Raw genomic sequence first — 25,312 nt, forward strand, 5'->3', positions numbered from 1 at the left:
ATCCGTCCTACTTTCTCAAAGATCTGGTCTACTTTTTTCCTCCTATGGCGGACTCCCTCACCTCTCCGTGGCGATGGAAACCTATTAGGATCTCCCAGGAGGGAAAAAAACAAAGAAAAGCGGCAGAATCCTCTAAGTGCAGTGATTAAAAGAGATTTATTTCTTTAAAATACATAAATGCACTTACAAAATAGACGAACTGTTCGAGCATAAAACCAATGGCAGAATGTCAGCTGTAAGCGGTGAAGACAGATCCTCCTTTGACGCGCTTCGTTCTTTCACTTTTTCAAAAAGGGGGTCATGTCAACACCTCTCACAGGGTTTTACTTAAACTGATCTAATTAGCTTGGTCAGTTATATTTGGATTGTTGTTTTGTTGTCTGTTTAGGAGGTTTGTTTGGACAAATCAAGTGCACTCAGTACACAGAAACACCCAATCGATACACCGGCTGGTGTAGGAACGGTCGTTTAGTTTGTTCGTTGCAGCAAAGTGACATTTGAGAAAAAAAAAAAATTACATTTTTTTTAGTCTGCAGAAGAGGAAAAAAAAAAGTTCTCCCTCAATTCTTTCCAGACCCGTTAGGTCTTGTAGGAATGTTAGGAGGGACCCCCCAAGTTAAAACAAAAAAAAGTGCATGGGGTTCCCCTCAAAATCCATACCAGGCCCTTTAGGTCAGGTAGGAAATTTAAGGGGGAACCCCACCCCCAAAGAATGAAAAAAAAAACCTGTGGTGTTCCCCCTAATATTCCTACCAGTCCCTTGATCCGAGCACAGGCCCGGAAGGGCAGAAAAGGGGGGGGGGAAGGCTCCTTCTGCCATCAATCAACCACAAGGGGTTTATAGCAAACACTATAATAAATAGTACCTGCTTGTACGACTCGTTGTATTCCATGAACATATGTTAAAAAAGTGGCAAAAACCAGCAAACTAAAAAACAACAAGCCATCTTGAGGAAAGCTCCTTTGCATTCCTTTACTGAAACGTAGCAAATTATCTTTTCATTAGGATAAATTAGAGAAATTGATTTTTTAAAATAGAATTTGATGTGGTAGTAGTGCAGTAAGGAAAAGTGCTAAAATACTGGTGAAAAAGCAGCTTTGTTCCTAACAAAAAAGAAAGAAGGTGAAACAAAAGAAAAAAAAAAATAGGCAGAGGTTTTGGTTTCAACCTTTCACAAGTCTGTTCTGTAAAAACCGACCAAATGACCAACTTAGTGGTTAGCAGGAGCTTCTGCCCAATATTTTTAAGTTGCACAGAACCACTGTAGACAAATAACAGTGACACCCAGTGGTCATCAATAGTGGAACAATGTTAGAAGAGAGAAACTTTCAAGTGGTAAATCCTAAACTAACAGTGCCCTGCAGGATGGCCATCGATGGAGACGTTCCCCCAGAATGATGGATTAGGAGACTTCTACCTCCTTTGTTGCTGGAGTACAGGCACCAAGCTTTTGACAAGGTACACGCACAGTGATACTCTCCTGTCCTATTATCTACCAGACAAAGAATGATCTGCATTCACTTGCAGATATTTGCTAACAAAATGAAAATCCTCAGTATGCAATAACAAACACCTCCAACCACTGATACTGCTCATTTCTACTCCTAGGGAGGTTATAAAAGGTCGACTTATTATAAGTAATTCTCAAATCACAAGCATTACTTGCATATTACAATCAGACAATTTAAAGGTGTATTTTGGCCAGATAAAAAAACAAAACAATTCATGCAGGCGTGTTCAAAAATTGAATGTATTTTTAATAACAGCTACTGAAAGCATCTGAATTTGACTTGGTATCAGCCTTTTGTAATCCCCTATACAGCAAAGTGCAGATTGGGAGATGGAAAAGCAGCACAAGGAGCCAATATGTTTTGCTGCAGTGCTCATATGCTAACTAGGAATATGCTGATAGGAGGAGGTAGCAGACTGACAGAAAGATGAGATCATCACTCTGCTGATTCTCCTTCACTGTCCAATCAAATGCTGTGGGGCAGGAACAAGACCTAGTTGAATTACTTAATTGCAGTAGACAAATATCAGGTCTCCTGGCTGCAGTGCTGCCAGGGCTTTGTGAATGTCAGGAATAAATGAACAAAAAAAACACAAACACAAAACAGCCTCATATATGTATTTAATCTGTTTATTTAGCCACACTTACTTTAAAAAAAGTCACCTATATTTGCAGATTATCTGCACAGCATGCTTGTTGTAGGCATTTTCTGCTGATAATTGACACCGGTATTAGTCAACGTTGACATATACTTACCGGCTCAGGCAATGTTTGTTTGGAAAAAAAGATGCAGTTGTTTAAGAATTGTATCAGTACATTTAAGTCGCTCATTGAACAACCGTTTTTATTATTCTGTTGATAATACTGCACACATTACCTGCCTATATCTATCACATAAGGTTATCATCACTGTGGACAGACAAACCTGTTGTAGATCAGACTGAACTGAGATGAACAGCCAAATCTGCAGCTTGTACAGCCCTCTTGGTTAACGGACATCTATATTGGAGAATCTATTCTTTATTAGGAATTTCTTCATATGTGGTCAATCTACTTTGTATCTCTTATGCTCTTCAAACCTCATGCTTCTGAAAAATGCACCTGGACCCAGACTATGTACATTATAGTATTTACTTGTTCTTAAAGCTAAACCCCAGACACATTAATGTGGAGTTGGTAGGTGATCCAGGCAACACAGCCCTTATTGACGATTAATGGATATTGTATAGAAACTAGGCGTGCATCCATACCAGTATCGGTGCCGATACTGGGCATTTTCTTGAGTATTCTTGAAAATGCCCCGATACTAAATTTTTAAACAAGAGCTGCTGCGCTTGCTGGGGACCTCAGGGCAGCCTGCTTGGGACCTGCAGCAGCGACTGTCTTTTATAACGTCGGCCACACATCTCCTTTTCCTCGTCCTTCCCGCTGCCTGCAGCCATGGTGACATCCGCCCGTAAAGCCCTTCTAACACCCGCCCTTACAGACCTGGGTAAACCCACAGGTAGCTCTGATGAGACCCATCACAGCTTCCTGACACCATGGACAGCCTTTTTGAGAACGTGCACAGCCTCCTGAGGACCCGTTACAGCCCTGGTCAGACCCCCATGGTGAGCAACAGAATATTAGTCTGCATTGATGTAGAATGTATTGCTGTGATTTGTAGTCCTCTATAGCTGGTGGAATTCTGCATTGCTGTATAATATATTGTTGGGATTTGTAGTCCCTCTACAGCTTGAAGTTAGTGGCAGAACTAACAGGGTCACAGCGGTTGCAGCTGTGACTGGGCCATGGTGCTCCACCACTGTTTTAAAGTCATATGTCTGCGTTGTTTTAGAAAAACTGTCACATGACACTTAATAAAAAATAAAATAAAAAAAGGTATCGGTAATTGGTATCGGTGAGTACTTGAGGAAAAGTATCGGTACTAGGTCTGGAAAAAATTGTATTGGTGCATCCCTAATAATTTTTATATTCTTTTTGTAAGAAAACAATGCATTATTTTTGTCACAGCATATATAACAAACATACAAAAAATATCATAGAATCTGCAGTAGCCATCATCCCTCCTATTAAGCATGGGTACCTCCATTAAGCACTAACTCATGAGACTCATTACATGATTAAGATAAATAAAGTAATTGTCCATAAGATTTTTATTGTCTTCAATTGATGGGTCATTGATGAGGGTTGTAACAGCATAAGGAAAGAATCTCTTGGTTCAAGATGAAGGGTTGTTTTTAGGCCTGGACCCATCTTGAATTGAAGGTAGCGGGCCCTACAGAAGTAGGGTTGAGGCCTAAAAGCAACCCTTCACCCTGAACAAAGACATTTTCTGCTTATATTGTAAAAACCCTGAGAGGTAACTATGTTTAAATAGAGACTTTGATGTAATTTTTGAGGATTATCTACAGAGGTCAGCGAGGACTTGCTTTTACTGTTTGTTAAGAATATAAAAATACTTTAATGTTCATAGTCTGGGCACAGGTATGTGGTTGGGGACATAAAAGATGCAAAAATATTGACCACGTATGCAGAAATTGTTTATACAGTTTTACTGAAAACATGAACATTCATTTGATGAGCAAACACAATAAAAAAACCCACACACATATATATATATATATATATATACTGTATATATATATGTGTGTGTGTGTGTGTATATATATATATATATACACACACACACGCTAATGAGGACAATGTAGCAGTGAGAAAGAATTGCAAAATTCCACACATTATTTCCTTCTCCACTGCTGCCTATTTAAGTTGAGCTTTGCACAAAGACACTGCGCTGGAAAGAATAAACACTTTTATGTCTAGCTGCATATCATGACAGGTCCTCACAGATTGAGGCATCACAATTTGAAATGATAGGCCTCATTTCTCATATTTCTGAAAGCATCTTTGTCAGTGACCCTCAAAGCCTCAAGTCCATTAGAGACTCAGTACAAAGATTATATTAGTGTGTTCTATTTGCAGGGACAATAAAATAAGCTATTCACAACTGAAAAATAAACGAGTCAGGATGGGAAACTATTACCTGCTGCAACTACGGCCTACTTTTATTCCTAAATACATGAGGTTATTGTGATAAAACAGCCGCCTGTGGTGTGCGTAATATGTTCTAATGGGAGCCTTAAAATAAAGATACCCACATATATGTTCATGGTTTTGCTTTGGAAAATGTGTACTTCTTACTAGCAAATATAGAGCATCTGTGGAACACATTACAGGAGCTGAATAATAAGGAACCAAGATGTCGGAATGGAGCGCACCAAGTCTACCAATAAAGATCGCTAAACCACAGAGCTGGGCAAGTTAAATTGGGCATATTATGAAAAAATGCATAGGAGGTTATCTTCAGTAAAAAATTTATGATTCAGAGATTTAGGCAGCTGCAGATATATGTAAATATTATCCTTTCCTGTGAAAAATGAACTCCTTATATCTCTGGATCGAACACTGATCATTGTGACAATGTTTATACATTCTTTTCATCATATACTCAGTTTTAGTTTGTGACAGGTGAACCTTAAAAAGAAACACCATAGAGCAAAGAGTACATTAAAGGAGAACCATGGGGTTAAGGCTTTTCCCCATAGTTCTCCTCAGGGTAACGGGAGGACACAAACTAGCGTCCTCCCGTCACCCTAGGCTCAGTATAGCTGTAGCTCGCGGTATACTGAGACGCCGCAGCTGAAGCGGATCCCGACAATTGTGCCGGTATCCGCCCAGCTGCGTGACTTGACAGCTGGCTCTGCCTATCTAGAGGCAGAGCCAGCTGTACCCGCCCCCGTCCGTTCCGCCAGTCAGCGCTGGCGGAACGGAGCGGGGAGGGGGGAATCCTGCCCCTCCCCTGTCACGCCGAGAGCCGTGACAGGATCGACAGGTGAGCGAACGCCGGTATTTGTTCGCTCACCTCCCGATCTAATGAGCCGACCTGTGACAGTCTCATTGTCACAGGTCGGCTAGAACTATGAGGTGAGTGAAAAGCACTCACCTCATAGTTCTCCTTTAAGCAATAGTAACATTCTGCTTCATAAGCAATGTTCTCTGCATCAAGGGCTGTAATGTATTTTTATTTTATATTAGGGGGGCCAATAATTAGTATTACTATTATTATAGGTATTTATATGATGACGCCGACAATTTATGCAGCTCCTCACAAACTGTACATTCTTATCAGCCCCTGTCCTCAAGGGGCTTACAATCTAAGGTCCCTATCTCACATACTATGGCTGATTTAGACAGGTGTCAATTAACCTACCAGCATGTTTTTAGAGTGTGGGAGGAAACCAGAGTATCCGGAGGAAACTCATGCAAGCAAAGGGAAACTCCATGCAGATAGTGTCCTGCCCAGGATACCAACCAGAAACCCCCAGTGCTGCAAGACAGAAGTGCTAACCGCTAAACCACTGTGCTGAGGCACATCAGAAAAATATCTAGACAGTGACATAGCTACTCAGGTAAGATTTTTGGTGTAAATTGTAGACAAGTGCCCCCCCTATGCTGGGCAACCCAGCCCCCCTTGCTGAGTGTCCCACATTCTACCTTACTGGGCACCCCTACCTTCCAATAACACAGGGACACTTTCTCAATAATCCTCCTTACTTGGTCATGTGACCAAGCAAGGGAGAAATGGAAATGCCTCCTTTTTAGTCCTGCATACTTGTGTAGGGCACTTTCATTTGCCCAAGGTCAGACAGAATGTACGGCACTGGAACCAGACCCAACCTTATAGCACTACACCTTTATCCATTCTTCACAACATAGCGACTGACCTAGAATATGTATGTGCATAAAAGGTGTTGGAACACCTAACAGACTTATGCTTCTTCCATGTCAGTGACTACATAGTAAGACAAATAAAAGAATGACTAACACAGAGTCTGTTCCTTGAACAAATAAATCATCAATGTAAACTCTCATATTTTTATCCTTAGAGTGACCTATGCCATAATTCTTGCTATCCCATTTGACAGAAACTGTGCATAGAGGCTGTCATATGTTCTTTATGGCCCTTTTATGTTACAGCTCTCTAGCAATCCCTAGACAGCAGCTATAAAAACCTTTTTTTCCTTTAAAAGTCTGATTTGCAGTCCCTGTGTTCAATCTGCTTGGGCCCAAGGCCATGATACCTCCTTTTCCTATTTTCTGGAATTATTTTTTATTGCACTAACAAGGTCCGCTTTAACTCACCGGAGCAACATACTGCAATGTTATTTATAGGGATGCACCAATACTAGTATCGGTGCCGATACCAAGTATTTGGGCAAGTACACGTTTTATTAAAATACTGCACAATGGAGAGCACTTTTTTTTTTAAATCTCCCTGAGCTATCAGTGACCAATTTCAATAAGAGGAAAGTAAGAATCCACACGAAGGATATATAACTACATAGGATCATAGAGGATCTGATAGAGGCAATTTGGGAACATTTGTAATCGGCAAACTGGACAGATACACCACGGATGAAAGAGATGAGTAATTAAGCGATCTTTGGTCAGCCCATAAAAAGGTGACCACAAACAGCTGGTGAGCGCACATTTCAGACGTTTTATATCACAAGATCAAGATGAAGAGCAAGGAGATTGCCATATAACACCAACTACTAGGATAGATTGGAAACCATCACTAGGCATCTTTATTGGACATTTGTAAAAGCTGTAAAGGCTTTTAAAGAGTCTCATATGGACAATTATGGGTACCCAAATTTTTCACTGTTTCACGTGCTGCTGTTTGAACACATGTGCTTTAAGCATATTAACAGGGTAGAAAAATTGCCAATTTACTGCTGTCTTTCATGGTAGCATACTTTCTTAAAGGGTCAGAGAGACCTGTATACTGAAAAGAGATGCATTGTAATGGTATGAAGCCTTAAAATGATATGGGGAAAACAGAAAGCATCAACCTAAAGCCTCAAACATATAGATGCTAAACTCAGCCACTTAATGCAGCTGAGCTCTCAATATTACAATGTTTTAAGTAGTAGTAGGAATATCGACCACACAGCGCTTCATTACACAGAATTCAAAATTGCAGTGGCAAGCAGGTGTTGGACACTTATCAATTTGCTTCTACAGCTTTGACATATAGACATAACAGTCACAAGAACAGATCATAGAAAATTGTTTTAAATACATACTGTGGTCATGAAGTTGAAGTATGGCTTTGTGATGCACATACTTCCACACAAGCTGGCCATCCAGAATACTACTAACTGTATACTAATTATGCCAATTACTCACAAATGGTATTGTTATAAATTATGTACCAATTTTGTAGAGCTACAAGCCCCTGGAAATGACCCATAATAACAAATCTGATATATGCTTCCATTAATCTGGCAAACCAGTTAAAGCTGTTAGCCATTTGGTGGAAGAAGTACTGCACATCACTGTCTTTTGAACTGTATTACTAAATAATGGCATTACATTTATTATGGTAGTTATGTTTACGAAAGTATAGTTTCTGTAAAGAAAAATCATTTTGCTGTAACTTCATTTTTAAAGGTTAACGATGATCAAAAATACATTTTAGCTAGTGATTGAGTTTTCTTCTACATTTAATTATCTTATAATTTACAGTCTACTACTATGGCTAATAGTAAAAGAATACCTCTGTTTAGTGACACGGCACTATTCAGTGGCTATGTCAGAGTGAAACAGATCCTCTTATGGGATGGTAAAGCTAATACACTATTGTTTCTTCCAAAATACCATACACTTCAAAGCAGACGCCGCTCACCTGGCTGTTCTATCTGAGCTCAGTTAATGTCACTTTTTCCTCATCTTTCCGCAGGTACATGCTTCCATTTCCATTTGGTCACATAATTCTTTTGATGAAGATATCAATTTCACCTTGCTGTCTCAAAGATAGAAAGATGCCATCCTCTCCAGGAAATTGGATATTTCTTCACTGATTTATGAGCACCAGAACACTGCAGGGCTTGTAGGTTACTGTTATTATCTTGCAGAACACTTGACCTCAAGAGGTTGCTGCACAAGCTCTCTTTTTTTTTGTCTTCATGCTGAACAGCAGAGGCAAGGGACAGAGAGGCCCTCCAAACATGCACTTATATTTAGACTGTAGATGGCTTCGAAATAAAACCTATCCATACTTTGTTTTGTAAGGCACAAAAGCGTAATGCATATCCAAAAATACATTTAGATCTTAACCACTCTCTTGTTTTCAGCCTAGAGAGCTTTGCAGTACAGTACAGGGTCATCTGGTGCAGATGTACCTAATGCAAGGCTTTTATTAAGTTCTAAACCCATTTTCTTCTGGCAGAAGCTTTAAAGCACACTGACACTTGACAATAAAAAAGTTGCAATATACACGAACATTCACAGTATGGTTATAAAATAATTTCCAGGTTCAGGTTTCTGCTACTCGGGTGCATGTCAGCTTGTCACATATTGTACTGTCTAGGCAGATCACAATACTATACATATATCAGTTTTGATGCTTTTTTTTTAATGTCCATTAAATACTAAGTACAACTAGGGAGACTTCAGGCAAGACTATGCTCCCTAAGAAAAAAAAAGAAAAGACTTCTTTGTAAATGTCATATGCTATGTAAAAATGATATATCATTATGCAATAAAGCTCAGCTTAACTGCAACAGACATGGAAAATGCCATACGAAATGGGAAGTTGTGCTTTCAGTGACGATGCCTAACCCCATAAGGACCCTTTTGCTGCCATGGCCTTTTTTTTCTTCGTTTTTTGCACACATGATATAATCCACATTTTAGGCCTGAAAAATACTTCAAACCCCCCAAACATTATATATTTTCTGAACGCCAACACACTGTAGAATAAAAATGGTGGCAGTTGCAAATTTTTATGTTGCGCAACTCTTAATCCCAAAAATGTAGTGAAAAATACTCTTATGTTAATTTTAGTGCCGAAAAGCACAATATAATATTTTATATTTTTTAAATAAAATATAAAAGTTGAGGTTATGATGAGTAAATAGATACCCAACATGCCCAGGTTAAAAATTGTGTGTGCCCGTGAAGTGTCAACAAATTTCATTATCGCCAAAAAGTCCATAGACAACACTTTAAAAGCCCCTATAGGTAATCTGTTTAGAGATATGCATACATTTTGGCCCTAGAATTATTGCTCTCACTCTGGCATGCACAGTGATGCTCAACATGTGTAGCGCAATCAACAGTTTCATATGTAGGCGTACCCGACGTGTGCGCGCTCACGGGACAGGGGACTTTAAAACAATTGTTTTTTTATTATTTTTACTCTATATTATTCTTTAAAACACTTTTTTTTAAACTTTACTTTAATTGCCATCACACAGGGGAGCTTACAAGCCCCTCCATGTGATAGCATATTGGTGGTGACAGGTCCATTTTAAGGTGACACTGGGGGTCCAAAAGACCCCTAGTGTCACCTTTCCACTTTAAAGTTTCAGGAGCCAAACAATGACAGCTCAGGGACAGGAAGTGATGCAATCCACGTCGCTCCCGGGCCCATAGAGCGGGGAGGAGATTGGTAAACGGAAGTTCGCTGCTCTCCTCCTCAGCTTCCTGTCGACACCAGAGATGCCAGTCCCGGGCCCGCCGGAGGGCACTTTACCGGCTCATAAAAGCGATCTGGTGGCAGCTGAGCCGCCAGAATCACTTCTTTTGTAAAGCCCACTGAGGGCTTTACAATTGAAAACAGAGTCTGTTCAAACGCACCCGCTGCCAATGATGTACTATGTACATCACTGGTCGGGATAGGGATAAAAAACTAGGTTTACTAAAAATTAGAAATGTCTCTTATGTGTGTGTAAATCTTGCTACATGTTGCCATTAAATAAAGTTAATTGCTTGTAAAATATCATAACATATCTAATAATTATGTCCAAACAGGCAATAAAGGGCAAAAATGGCAAGCAGACCAAGATTTTTGCAAAGACCCAGGTTGGATCAGCATCTTAGTCCAGGAAATAGATTCTGACCTAGTATCATGCATGAAGATGACGGATTGCCAGGGGGGATTACTGTGATCTATGAACAAAGGGCTAGTTCACACCAGATGCAGTTGTGATGCAGTCCATTCAGTTTGGCAGCTGCATCCAAATCGTGTCACAATGCTTTACAATGGGATTTCTGGTGCCCAGTGCAGTCACATGCTTGCCACATTTAAGCTTCACCTGATCGCAATGGAACGCATCAAAATGCATAAAAAATGCATGCAAACGCACTGGACGGCACCTGAAAGCCCATTTTAGGCTAATAAAAAAAGTGGTCAAAACGTGGCAAAACGCATTGCACTGCAGCTATGCAGAGGCACACAGTTCTGATGTTATGGTGTGAACTAGCCCTCAATGTTACACTTAAACAACAATCTTGAGATTGCATATACCATGAAAATATATATCTCAACCTAAGTTTGATTTAAAATATACCGTTTCAATGCAAAAGTAATATATTTATACAATATTGGTCATTCAGAATTTTTTTTTACTGAGTAGTGTACATCCACACAGTTAGCGAAGCACTGGGAGAAAAGAGGTAGAGGCCAAGAGTTTAAAAAAGGACTATGGGGTTAAGGCTTTTCCCCATAGTTCTCCTTAGGGTAACGGGAGGACACAAACTAGCGTCCTCCCGTCATCCTATGCTCAGTATACCGCGAGCTACAGCTCGCAGTATACAGAGACGCCACAGTATACCGCCAGTCAGCGCTGGAGGATCGGAGCGGGGAGGGGGGAATCCAGCCCCTCCCCTGTCACGGCAGAGAGCTGTGACAGGATCGAGAGGTAAGCGACCGCCGGTATGTGTTCGCTCACCTCACGATCTACTGAGCCGACCTGTGACAGTCTCATTGTCACAGGTCGGCTAGAACTATGAGGTGAGTGAAAAGCACTCACCTCATAGTTTTCCTTTAACAATATCACGTATATATTTAACCAACCTTGACCAATATATGCTGAAAAAGATAAAACATTTTAATAATTCTCTTATCGTAAGGCTGGCCATACACCTATAGATTTTTGATTGGAAATTTTTTTGCTGCCAAGAACCCTCATCCGATTCCAGCTCAATAGCCCACCAAGCACAGACCAATGTCGATTTCGATAATTGTTTGTTAGCAATACTAACTCACTGGGGGAATGTTTCAAAACTGGAGCAGATAAAGTCTGGAGCAGATTTGCACTGCAGCCAATCAGCTTTTCAAAAGCTTACCTGGGCAAGCTGAAGAGGGATGCTTATTGGTTGCCATGAGTAACTGCTCCAGAATATGTTTGTTCTATTGTTCATAAACTGAATTTTGTCAACTGACAGAACAAATTTTGTTTGTGCATGTGCAGCGTTCTTGCTGAAATTTTTTTCGTACGAAAACGCCACTAATCCATTGATTTTCGTTTGATACGAAGAAAGTTTTCCAGCCTCACCCTTCGAGAAAGTTTGAGCGGGATTACAGTAAAATAAATTAAAAAAAAAAAACTTGTGTCCCATAAACTGTTTGATTTTGATGAAAATCAAAGAGTGTATGGTCACCTTAACAGGTGCACTTGTATGAAACTCTCTCCACCCCTACTGTGCATCTTCCCCCTAACCTATCATTTTATTATATTCAAACTAAACTCCAGGTATAAATATTTATGTATACTTAAACTGGACCAGCTTTGCCCAATGTAAGCATATTTAAATTACACCTGATTGGTTCTGGGGATCCTGTATAACACTGTAGTAGCCTAAGCTACTACAGTGCTTTAGGCCCGGTTCACACCTGGGCGTTTTGTAGCGCGTTCCTACGCTCTGCAAAACGCTCAAACACCAAAATCCCATTATTTCCTATGGGTATGGTTCACACCTGGGCGTATTACAGGCCGTATGAACGCGCTACAAAACGCCCTACGCCCAAAGAAGTACAGGAGCTTCTTTGTCGCGCGTATCCATTGGGATACAGCTAGGTAGCCCTCGGAAACAGCGAATCGCGATAGAAACGCACGACAAACGCGCATATTCGATACGCTTAGGTGTGAACCCAGCCTAACAGCGACCTTCCGGGTCTCCTGTGCTGCACCTATGCTGATCGACTTCTCCTCTGCTGCGAAAACAGTGGGTTGTTTGTTCGGCTCAGGAGCCATTCAGCAAATGCCAAGTATTTTTTCCAATGAATAATAGGTGTTCTCTGATTGAACGAGGGGCGGTGATGCCTCCCACCCAAAGTTGCAATGTTACTAATAAAACTATATGAGAAAAATGTTGTAGGAGAAATAAAAAAATTAAATATAAGGCCACTTATATGCCACTCAAAATACAATAGGGGGGAATTTATCAAAACAGGAGCAAGTAGTATCTGGAGCAGTTGCCCACAGTAACCAATCAGCTTCTCTTTTCAATTTGATCAGTTATGCTTTGAAAATGAAAGCGAAAAGCTGATTGGTTGAGATGGGTAACTGCTTCAGATTCTACCTGCAATAGTTTTGATAAATTCCCTCCAACCTGCGTGTTAGTAGGCTCAAATAAGACGAACAATATATGTTCACATTAATATTAATCTATTGCCATGAGTGATACAGCCCCCCCCATCCTGTCACCATTTTATCAGACACTGGTCACAAAATGTTCCAGGATAGCTACGCTCTGCACCTTTTTTTTGTAATTACCAGAAAAGGGTATGTGGCACTGAAGCATATAACACCAATGAACACTTCCTACTGCAATAAATAAATTAATAAGAGCCTTGGCCCACTCCACCACACTAGATGGATTGTGCAGCATCTATTATGGTTCCCATACAGCGAAATCATAACCGAGAACAGTACTGTAGATTTTGTAATAAATCGATTTGATTCCCTATGGCCAATTTAACCTTTAAGTGCTTACTGGAAGCGTGAACTATAAGAAAAGGAATATTTGTATTAAAATGCATTATTCTCCCTTATTTCATTGCCTTTAGTTCTCCTTCTCAGCACAATAACCGAGAACATTTTTTTCCCCTGCTAAAATAGCTGATTGAGAGAATAAAATCAGCATATTACCTTTATGGACCATAAGATAACTGGTTCATTTCTACTTTGAAACAGAAGTTGATTATTTTGTTCCAAATTATTTTTATTAGCAAAAACAGAATGTATAAGATATGCATAATGTCATCATAGTAATTATAATCCTATGAGACTCAAGCAATCCTAACATCTAGTGAATAAATAGGTCATATTTTGTTTATAAAGAATATTGGTTTCATTGCAATGAAGCTCTTTGGGTATATTTAATGATATGGTACTGACAACAGTCACTCAGGAATTGGGGTTTAGCAGTTCAGGGTGAATATGCTTCTGAAAGTTGGCATAAGATTGGATGTTACAGTTTACATGGCAAACTGCCCTCTGCATGTTATTAATGAGGATGTCAGGAAAAGGTTTACTGTTCAGTGATTTGCAGTCCTCAGTTTGTTGCAGCAGCTTAATACAAACTAAATACATACACGGGAACAGTTTACCTTCAAAATGTTTAGCCAGTCTTGTGATCCAAATTGGATATAAGGGGAAATCCTCCGCACACCTTGCAGCAATCAAGGCCTATAAAGACAATGGTGCTTGTAGTGATGAACACGGATGGCACCGTGCAGACAAAATATATGAAAAGGAATCACCAGCATTCTGTAGAATAATCTAACATGTCCATTTATTGGACATAGACGTCACACAAACACAAGAGCCAACGTTTCGAGACCACGCAGGGTCTCTTCATCAGGGCATACAGTCTTGTGATCCAGACAACTCTTGCAGATAGCAAAGCCAGATAGGGTTGTGTGAAGTCTAAGCCCTTATCTGAAACCAACTGTTCTGAGACAGACTGGTTGTTAGGTGAAGTGCTGTCATTAATACTCCTAGAGCTAAACAGGTATCTATGCCAGCACATCCCCTAATGTCCACTTCATCTCAGTACAGTCAATTTCATATAAGGGCTTAGACTTCATACAGCCCCAGGCCTCTGTTAATTAGCTGAAGGCTGTATATCACTAATCAAACCTCATTTGCTTAACTCTTTCTTTCTAATTTGCTTTAAAGCAAACCTGTACCGGACATAAATTTACTAAGCTGTTAGGTAGCTTTCATGGAAGACACTGGTAGGTACCTCTACATTGCTTCAGCATTCTTCTAAAGCACCCAGGTGCCTAAAAAATCTAGGCCTTCTATAAATATCTCCGTTTTATAATGGACATTGTTGCTTGAACCTGTTCTTAACTACTTTAGAAATAACTTCACTGACCAATTTTGAGATATAGGAGTTGAACAGTGGAGGGACCATGCAATGCTCTCCTAGATGAAGTTAAACTTTGTATGGCAGAATGTCCCAAGTTCCAGGATTTCCAGGGCAATCTAAAAGAATGATGAACTCAGAGAAGGTTCCTGGAAGTGCCTGCTATTACATCCAAGTTACAGGTTATTAACTTTTTTCCAGTACAGGTACACTTTAAGCATCTTCATAAAAAAAGTCTCCGACATGATTGTTCCTAACGTTAAAACAGTTTAATTTAAGGCTAAAATGAAACTTGTGGCTATTAAGAAATAATGTCTTCTATTATTAAACAGATATTACAGGGCACCTCAGAATTCCATGACCTTTATAAAAGAACTCAGCCTGTCATGCTGTGCTTTTATATGGCTGTGAAACTTCTCTGTGAACTATCTATAGCTTTTATTCACAGGGGGTACATTATCTACATGATTTTGTTACTCTCATTATTGAAAGATATAAAAATATATTCTATTACAAGACCCATAATATATTATCTCCTATTCATGTGACAAAGTGAAACATAAGGGGTGTGATGGATAACATTTGGGGAAATAGAAGTTGTAGTTATCATTGTACATAACAGCCAATCAGAATCCAACAGTCTTTCATAATCCAAGTAGGAAAATTAAAGCATGTATTTATTTATTACAGGTATTTATATAGCACCGACAATTTACACAGCGCTTTACATAATGAACATTCGTCCTTGCCCTCTAGGAATATAAAGTATAATTCCGCGATACTGGATAATGCCATTAGGGGTCACTAAGCCGCTCCAACAATACAAACCAACGTTTTGAGCACTGATTTTATGGAAACTAGAGAGCGCTAAGGGACCCCAACCTAAATTATTAACACTCCTATAAATTTAAAAAGTGCCTAAAGTGCATGATTATAATAAATTTAATTATAAGAAAAAGTATTCAAAATCAAAAATTAATACATAATTAATAAGTAACATATATTACATATGATAATAATCACAGGGAGAACAAAAGGGTAAAATACCCAAATGAATATGTGATCAATATTAGATATCCCTATATATACAAATAATAAATAAATAAATCATCCACAGTGGGGCTGCAGGTAACAATTATTTTCATAATTGATTAGTTAGCCGATTATTAAGTTCGATTAATCGGATTTTTAAAAAAAAGGCTCCAGTGATGAACTACTAGTTTGTATTGAGATTGTAGTCCATCACGAAAGCAAGCTTGGAGCGGTGGAAGTAAAAAAAAGTGTGGTGTGCAATATAGTACATTATACAGCGGCGCAATGCAGAATACCAGCAGCTTTAGAGCAGTGTTCCCCAACCCCTGGTCCGCGGACCAGTAACGGTCCGTGGATCAAATGGTACCTGGCCGCACAGTCTCAGTGCGGTCCGGTCATGCAATATATGTCAGTGCACGGTCCCGGTGTTCGAACACCGGGGCCCCGCACTGCCGACGGGCTTCACAGTGAGGGGGCGGTTCCTGTGACTCACCTCCCCTCCCGGCCGCGTCCATAGTAACAGGCGGCGTGAGGGGAGGTGAGTCACAGGAGGCGTGTGTGTCACAAGCCCCGCCCCCTGCAGTGAGTGCACACAACTCCCTGGCTGGGTAAGTCCGAGCGCGGGAGGGGGGAGAGGAGGCAGCAGCAGCTGGGTACAGATATGTCGGTCGGTAAACGGTAAAATTATCAAACGTTGACCGGTCCGCGGCAATAAAAAGGTTGGGGAGCACTGCTTGAGAGGAATACAGCAAATCGCAGCAATAGTAATTATACTATAATGTACTATTGCTGGGATCTGATGTATTCCTCTATAGCTGGTGTTATTGGAGATTGCGGGTATGATGCAGGAATAGAGAGGACGGGTATGATGCAGGAACAGAGATGACAGGAATGATGCAGGAATAGAGAGGACGGGTTTGATGCAGGAATAGAGAGGACGGGTTTGATGCAGGAATAGAGAGGACGGGTATGATGGTGGCATCGGGTGCAGAGGATGAGTATGATTGTGGAATGGAGTGCAGGGATGGAGAGGACGGGTATGATGATGGAATGGAGTGCAGGGATGGAGAGGATGGTATGATGGTCTAATGGCGTGCAGGGATGGAGAGGACGGGTATGATGGTGGAATGGGGTGCAGAGGATGGGTATCATGATGGAATGGAGTGCAGGGATGGAGAGGACGGGTATGATGGTGGGATGGGGTGCAGAGGACGGGTATGATGGTGGAATCAGGTGCAGAGGACGGCTATGATGATGGAATGGAGTGCAGGGGTGCAGAGGATGGGTATGATGGTGGGATGGGGTGCATAGGACGGGTATGATGGTGGAATAGGGTGCCGAGGATGGGTATGATGGTGGAATGGGGTACAGAGGACAGGTATGGCGGATTGGAGTGTCGGGTCCCAGGCTCCGTGGTGCTCGGGGCACTTACTGTCTGAACATTCCCTCCATGTCTTCTGCTGAACGGTTCAGTCTGGATGCCAGCTCGTCCCCAGCCATAGTCTCCGTCCCCGGCTGACACCCATTGCGCTCACATCCCCGACACTTGTCATGTGCTCGCAGCGGCCCGGCTAGATGTGAGGAGCGCAGGGATTGGAGGACAGCCGGTGGCTGAATCGCGCAGTGTGCGGTGGGCGCGGCGTGTGCATTGGGTAGGCGTGGTGTGCACTGCGTGCGGGGCTTGAGTGTGGAGCCGCAAACAGGAGTTGTAATAGATAGCCGACTAATCGACAATCGAAAATGTTGACAACGCCTTCGGGGTACGCACTCACCAAATCCCATTGGCTGAAACCAAAGTTGAGGACAGATCTTCAAACTGGATCCCCATAGGTTCACATGCCCAGTAACGTTGTTATGCATGAATAAGATCAAAAAAGATTCCACATGGTGAAGTAAGCCATAAAAAACTCTTTAAATAGTAAAAACTTACATCTCAGCAAACAGCAGCCGGCCAACAATAACTTCTGTGCTTAGCGTTAGATATACCCACCCCCAACACGTTTCGTCATCAAGGGACGACAGGTCTATGGTAATGCCCTCTAGGAGCTTACAAATCTAAGGTCTCCAGCATACACTCATACAGGGTCAATTTAGAGAGGCACCAATTAACCTTCGGAGTATATTCATCTGTCTCAATTTTATCACTGCCCCAGTTTAGCACTATTTTGCCATGCAACAGAAATGATAAATGCCAACTAATATATTTTACTCCGCTTCCTTTTTGCCAAGAAGAACAAACCATACTTTTTCCAATAATCGTACAATGAGTTTTGGTACAGTGCCTGTACAGAAGCTGAAATTTCAAATCAGGTAATATTAAGAGTGCTTGCACCACCTGCTGAAAAGATTTTTTAGGAGAAGACCAAGAGTTACTGGCACAAGCCTTTAATATCTCCTGGTTGGAGTTCTAGCAGTCTTAGAACATTAGGATATTCCTTTGACCGCTTACTGCTTTTGAGATGCTTTGCTCTAAGTCGGGACCAACTCCTCCTAACAAATCATGACCTATCTTTGGACTCTTTCCTCAAGCAGTGGGAAGAAGACCTCAAAGTCTCCTTCTCTACAGCAAATGGACCATTTTAGTCACTGTTCCCGCCGTGCTTCAATTTCTAACAACTATCAAAACAAATTATAAGCTGACAACAATGTGGTACAGTACCAGTCGAAGACAAATGCTGGTGCTGCAGGGAGGCCTAAGGCACACTTTTGCATATATTTTGGATCAACCAACTGGTCACAGGTTATTTAGGTAATTTTCAAACTCACTGACATTAATATCAGAGATAATCCTGTGGTGAGTCTGCTTCAGCTCACGCCAATACCTAAATCGCGATACAAGAAATCTCAGACAGCACACCTACTCAAAGCTGCTAAAGTTTGCATTCCTAGTACATGGAAGCAAACATCCCCTCCTAAACTTGCCCACTGATTCACTAGGGTGAATGATATAAAGCAGATGGAAGATCTAACAAACTTGGTTTTACTGGATTCAGTTTAAGTTTTTTAATATGCCTTGGCCTTCATGAATGGCGCCAATGGCACTGCTCCAAATTAATAATGAATACCTAAGAGAATCATATATGGGCTTCTCAACTAGTGAGTATGGGTCCTTGCCCTCCTTCCACATCCTTACCTTGGTCTCCTTCTCATTCTAGGGCATCTTAAGTTGGGTATACACATTTCTATTTTCTTCATTCAACCTACCGGCTGAACAAAGACAATAGAACAGATTCCTCTATTAATGCTTACAAGTGTTGATTGAGAAATCTATAGCTGTTTACTTCGTATTACATTGCCACCGACCGCTGTCAGAATACCCGAACAGAGCAAGCAGCTTATTGGCTGCTTGCTCTGTTCGGCCGAGAAATTTCTGACATGCCCCTTCGATCAGCTGATGGAGGGATGCCGTTTGGAAAGGTTTCGACTGCAGCACCCACACTTTGAATTTCAGTCATTTCATCAAGAACCAAAAACACGTACACAGGAAAATTCACCTGCAATGAATGTTGGTTAAAGTCACATTCTCTGCTTTATAAATATACCTCATATCTTTCACACATTACAGTGATTATACATGGGCAATCTTACAACATTTCAACTTGTGCTGCTTTGTCATGCTAAGCTGGATAGTCATGTCTTAGTTTTTTTTGTTATTTTTTGATAGCAGGTATTTTAAATATACTGTCCTTGTAATGTAGTCTTCATCAAATGGGAATTTCAATCAAATGAAACAGGTAATGAAGGGTTCTATTCGCTTTCTTGCAACCAAAAACACAAAAAAGAATTATATTCCTACTTCTAGCTGAAAGTGAATCTGCCATGTTAACATAAAAACACAAACCATGGGCCATAGAAGTGAACATTAACATGCTGATTACATTTGTTATAAACTTATGATGTAGTTTACTAGACACATTACAATGTAATAGCCTCCTCTAGAACCATTTTAAAAATGTAATCTAGTAATGCCTTTCTAGCAGAGTTCTGTTATTTAAAAAAAAAATGGTTTGAAATTTGTCTTATATTTGCTTGTCAGTGCGGAGATTTAGCCATGCTATGGCAAGTACAATATTACCTGTTTTCAAAGCAGAAACCTGCTTTTACTTGTTCCTTTAGGAACATTGCAAGAAAGAGCAGTAAAATAACTTGCTATGAAAGGACGAGACGTTACACTTTTACAAAATACAGCAAACATAAATGCATATAGTACAAGTGGGGGACAAAATAAAATAGCGTCTCTTCAAGGTTAAAATAAAAAAAACAATATTAAATTATATGGGAACTTTCACATAACAAATGCTTCTGAAAGCCATTTGTAGCCTTCATTTTTCATTTGTAACAGGAATATTATTCGGAACGGTCTAGCCATGCTCACTATTCCATTTAGACTCTTGCCCCCGTTCTGCTTCTCACACTTCCATTTACATGCTCTCAACTCTAAAATGAGTGCCATACTAATGGCCTATCCAGCAAGATGAGACCTGGGAGGAGTGATAAATGCACAGAGCTAGACATGCACTGCAAAGCTGGAGACATACACCGAATAAAGTGAGAGAAAACACACAAAAATTACAAAAGACATACAAAGAGCAAAGTTGCATAGACAGTAGGATTCAAGTCTAAAAAGAGTGTCTGTGATTCCCCAAGCAGCGATACACCCACTGTCTCAAAGCTTCATTCAAGTGTTCCCATTGTGCGCTGTGTATATCCACACCCTGCTCACCTCAGGTGTTTGACCATAGCTAGATTTTGTTACATTATAACTGCTTCACGGATTTCTGTGGACTTTATATATTTATATATTCTTCTACAGTGTAAACCACTCAAAGAAAAGACACAATAAAGTGGTAACACAGTTTTTTTTTTTTATTATTATTAGCACTGCACTGTTTTTTTGTGATTTTAATTTTTACTGTGAAGATATGCTTGTGCTAGAAGCTTGATTTATTTGTTTTTATTAGTTCCACATACACTAAGCGGCTTATATATTTGTATTCTTATTTCTGTCTGTGTTGCTGTTGGTGATTTGCCCTAACTTCAATTCTTGTGAAACTGTTGTCACTGGAACGATAGGTGAAGGGATATCTCTCTAATGTATGTGTTTTCTCAAACTGGCAATAAGCACACAACAGGGGTACTAATCCTTCCAAAATGTATCCAATACGTAACAAATTAGTTGGGCTGGGCATACACTTTCATGTATAAAAGCAGAGCCATTGTGGTCCTTATACCTATGTTCCTGGAAATTTCATGTATTAACACTTGGAATGAGAATTCACTGATATAACTGGATATATTACTTTGCTGTCGATCCAGATAAAAAAAAAAAAGGAAATATCTGGTTGGTTATTATTGGCAATATAGGCACTTTCACTTTCCGACTATTATACATGAGTCAAGCTGACAAAGTGCAATAGGAGATGAGAGAAAAAAGAACATTAGGAGGACATCTTGTACATAGAAACTAATTGGCTATTAACCTTCATGTATCTAGTGCAGTTTGTAGAATGTAATGCAGAACATAAATGGTTGCTATGGACCAGTGGTTCTCAACCTGTGTAACCTCAGGACCCACATTTGTCCCTGGTCATTAAGTCATGACCCAAGTTGCATTGCACTGGAACACACGGCATTGCGGTACCACGTGTTCTGGTGTGTGCGATTGAATTGTGGGTGGGAGGTATATTTGGGGTACCATTCAAATGAATGGCAATGCAACACACCTCCCATACCAGAATTTGCGGTAGGTGCAATTTTGCGTGGTACAGTGCGTTAATCGCACAGGACTGTGCGATTAAGGCACTGTACTAGTGTGAATGGGCACCCAAAAAACACTGACAGACACACCAAGCCACAAACACAATCTCACGCACACACCTAAAAAAATATTTTTATTTAAGATCCACCCAGTCTTCCTACTTTATGAGAACTGGAGTGCATCATCAGCCTGGGTCCAGTGTAGGATGCAGTGTTTTGATGGAGCTCCATCCACATGTGCATTGCTGGTATAGCTCCCTTGCTTGCCCTGTAGAGGTTCCGGAGCCAGAATATAACGTCATTCTGGTCCAGACACCTCTACAGGACTTGTAAGGAAGATGTAAGCAATGCACGAATAAAGTGGAGCTCCCTTGCGGCCATAGCCCTACCTTAAGCTCGCACTCAGCATCGGGCAGCATATTTTGAATGGCTGCTTGGCATGAGAACTGACAGTGCTGCTCTAGGGGGAGGCTGAGGAACCTCTCACCTAGAAAAGTGGAAGGCATGCAGTGACCCACTGAACAAAGGGTCATGGCCCACTTTTGGGTCATGACACACTAGTTTAAAACCAAAGCTATAGACAATACTAACAATTATTCTCACAGGCACTTTCATCCATCGGGATTAAAGAGAGCAGAAAAATAAAAGAGAAAGAACAAAACAAAATTAGTCTGGGGTTGGTTGTGTCGGACTGTTGATAATAAACCAACTGGAGAGCTTAATTTCTACATAAGCGTTTTCAGTGCCCCACCAAGGCATTTAAAGGCTGATTTATTCATCTCATTGCTTAATACTTACTTCTTGCAAATGGCATAATCATTTAACTTCTTGCAAATATATTTCTATGTATACTGCAACTATGAATTAAGCGAACTAACATTTTCAACAAAGTTCCTTAAAGTAGAACTGAAGCCAAAACTTTTAATTTTAGCTTTGAAATCTGTATGAGAGGGTTATAACCCTCCTTTCACTTTCTGTCTCATAGCCACAAGAGGAAGTGAGAGAAAATCTCTAAAAAAAGAGAATTAAATCCCTGGTGGTCAGCAGGGTCATCAGAACTAGTGTTCCCATTGGAAGATTTACAGTCTATTCCTGTTTGGGGAAATTCTTAAAAAGGACACAAACACCAATAAAACCTGGCAGATGTTTTAATTCCTCTCCACTCTATACAAAACTAAAAAAGAAATAGCTGCTTCAATTATCCTTTACCCTTTCACTGCCAAGGACATAAGTACTACGTCTGTGGCAGTATGCTCCTGTAAAGTGACTCCTGGCTGCTATAGAATCAGTTTGCATACATTTGGCTATGTGATTTCAGCAGCTTTAAAACTTCCAGTAGCCCTGCAGCTTGCTATCCCACGTGTCTGTCACCCCCCAGCCATGTATCCCAGGCTCTGCTGCCCCTCCTGAGGGCCTGGGACAGCCATGGGGAATTTTGGCTGCTACAGGGGAAGGAGAACAGTGAACATTCGGTAGCTGACCTCCTCTCCATTCAGAGGACCCAGAAGTGACAAGGATTTTGTCACTTCCAGACTCTGAGTTATTGTTCCTTGGCTGCTGTGGCTGAGGTTAGAAGCTAATCAAGCATGATTTGTTCTTGATTAGCTTCATTGGGCTGCAAAGGTGACCCCAAATGTCTGCTTAAAGAGAACCTGTCACCACTAAGCTATCACATAGCGGACTTGTTAGCCCTTTATGTGATAATAATAAGCTGATTAAAAAAGTGCAAAAAATTAAAGTTAAAAAGAGTTAATTAAAAAACACACCCAAAAAAGTCAAAGTTCCACTCCCACATTCATGCACATTCAAATGTAAATGCATAGGTCAGGTGCACCTATATATGAAACCAACGATTGTGCACGTTAGGCATCACAGTGTGAGCAGCGAGAGCAATAATTCTAGGGCTATTATTTATGGTTAATGATAAACTGATGACCTGGAAAAGCTTTTAAAGGTTCGCCTATATCACATTTTTGATACTTTTTTGCGGTTTCATGGACGCATTCAGTTTTGAGGCTTGACATATTTGGTATCTATTTACTCGGCACAACCTTGTCTTCTATATTTTACCAAAACATTTTGTATTTTGTGTTTCTGTGCACTCAAATTAATTTCAGTACATTTTTAACTGAAAAATTGGGTTTGATAAACTGATGTGTTAATATCATATGACATAAAAAATTGCAAGTACCAACATTTTATTTTCTAGGGTCTCTGGTTTCAAACTTCAGATACTGAAGCTTGGCCCAGTAAGAGATCCCTCCATCCACACAGTTTAGCGTAGATGGAGGATTCTGTTGAACTTTTCCATCGGACCATAGAAAAACTGCAGATAATCTGTAATTTATAGACTTACATAAAACAGATATGCCGTTCACTCACCAATCTTTTAATTACTCTCAGCAATAACTTCCGATGCTTTGGTTCTCTTCTTGCCAGCAGAACCTGAGCAAAGCTCTCCATGTTATCTGTGGTCATACTGTCCTGGCTGTCTCCACCATACAACTGGACCATCAGTGACAAGCACTGGGATGAGTTTTCAAAGATTTCAGTTTCTTCTGAGGGTAGCTAAAATAGAAAAAAATGGACCTGAGAATCAAAATAGTAAAAATACCATTCAGAAAAATGTAAACTAATTAAATTATAATAATACTGGCTGGTGTGGGCTACATGCATAAATAAAACACAACAGGCAGGCTAAGTCATGTCATCAATATCTTGCATATTTGAGAAGGGTTGAAGTGCACAAAATCATAACTTGTGAATTTCAAATTAAGTTGGATGAAAACTGATTGCATAAAGTCCAATGCTGCTTCCGAACTCAAAGACTACATTTTAAAAATGTTTAAACCATCCTGAAAGATCATACTACTCAGATCTCAGAACAAGCCATATGTAGAGTGTAGTAGAACATAAGAGGTTGACAGTTGTAGCCTGTCAGATGTGGTCATTATTTAGGCTCAAGATCTGTGTTCTTCAACATCTACTGATCAAACACAGAAAAAGGACTGCAATAACTTGGCCCCGAACAAATCATCTTACATCTTAAGAGTAAAATAAAGTAAGGGTGTGGATGGACTTTTATTAAAATGGCTATTGCATTGGAAGGATTCTGTAATAATGGAGGTGTTGGGCATCTCAGTGTTTGGCTTCCCTCTTCCTCTCAGCCCAGAAGTGTGCACCTCCTCTTCCTTTCCCTGGGAGCCCCCATAGGACAGACTAGCCTCTAGAGACTGTCCCTCTTTCCCTGGGAAAAAACACAATATGCACAAAGCCCCTTTGACGACTGCCTGGCCTCTACAGGCTTTAATGGGAACAAGATAATGTTATCAGAGGGAGCAGGAAGTGGGCAAAGGGCCCAAAAACTCCAGGCTTGGCCTCTTCTCCTCTCTGCATGTCCCTGCACAGGTAAAATGGAGGGATAGGGAGCAGTGGAGGAATATACAGTGGCAAAGTTGATGGCTGGCAGAAAGGTTCAGTGTCTGGGGTGTTGTGGTTTAGTATCAGGGTTGCTGGGAGGCAAAAGGTTCAGATTCAGGGGTGCAAGGAGTTCAGTGCCAGGGGTAGTGGGTGACAGTGAGATGTCAGAGTGCAGATTGCCAGGGGAATTGGGTACTTCTAAAAAAATTGTCTACTTGTAAGCCTGCAAAGAGGCTTCTCTGACTGAGCACCATCTGATATAGTGCAGACTCCTGGACTGCATCGCCCGATGGTCTAAGATAAGTGTAAGGCCTTGTTCACACCAAAAGCGTGTGCGTTCCAGAGCGGTAGCTGTGGAACGC

The 25,312-nt window shown here is 40.6% G+C and overlaps 1 protein-coding gene across 1 annotated transcript in view; it reads right to left on the bottom strand.

Annotated features, from left to right (window-relative positions):
- Positions 1 to 25,312, bottom strand: part of ULK4 (unc-51 like kinase 4) — a 463,016-nt gene that overhangs the window by 71,400 nt on the left and 366,304 nt on the right. Inside the window, 1 exon segment of the mRNA XM_018561067.1 lies at positions 23,913 to 24,098. Within this exon segment, the coding sequence (XP_018416569.1) occupies positions 23,913 to 24,098 (186 nt within the window).

The sequence above is a fragment of the Nanorana parkeri genome, unplaced genomic scaffold (assembly GCF_000935625.1).
Source record: "Nanorana parkeri isolate BGI_ZX_2015 unplaced genomic scaffold, ASM93562v1 scaffold498, whole genome shotgun sequence".
NCBI lineage: Eukaryota > Metazoa > Chordata > Amphibia > Anura > Dicroglossidae > Nanorana > Nanorana parkeri.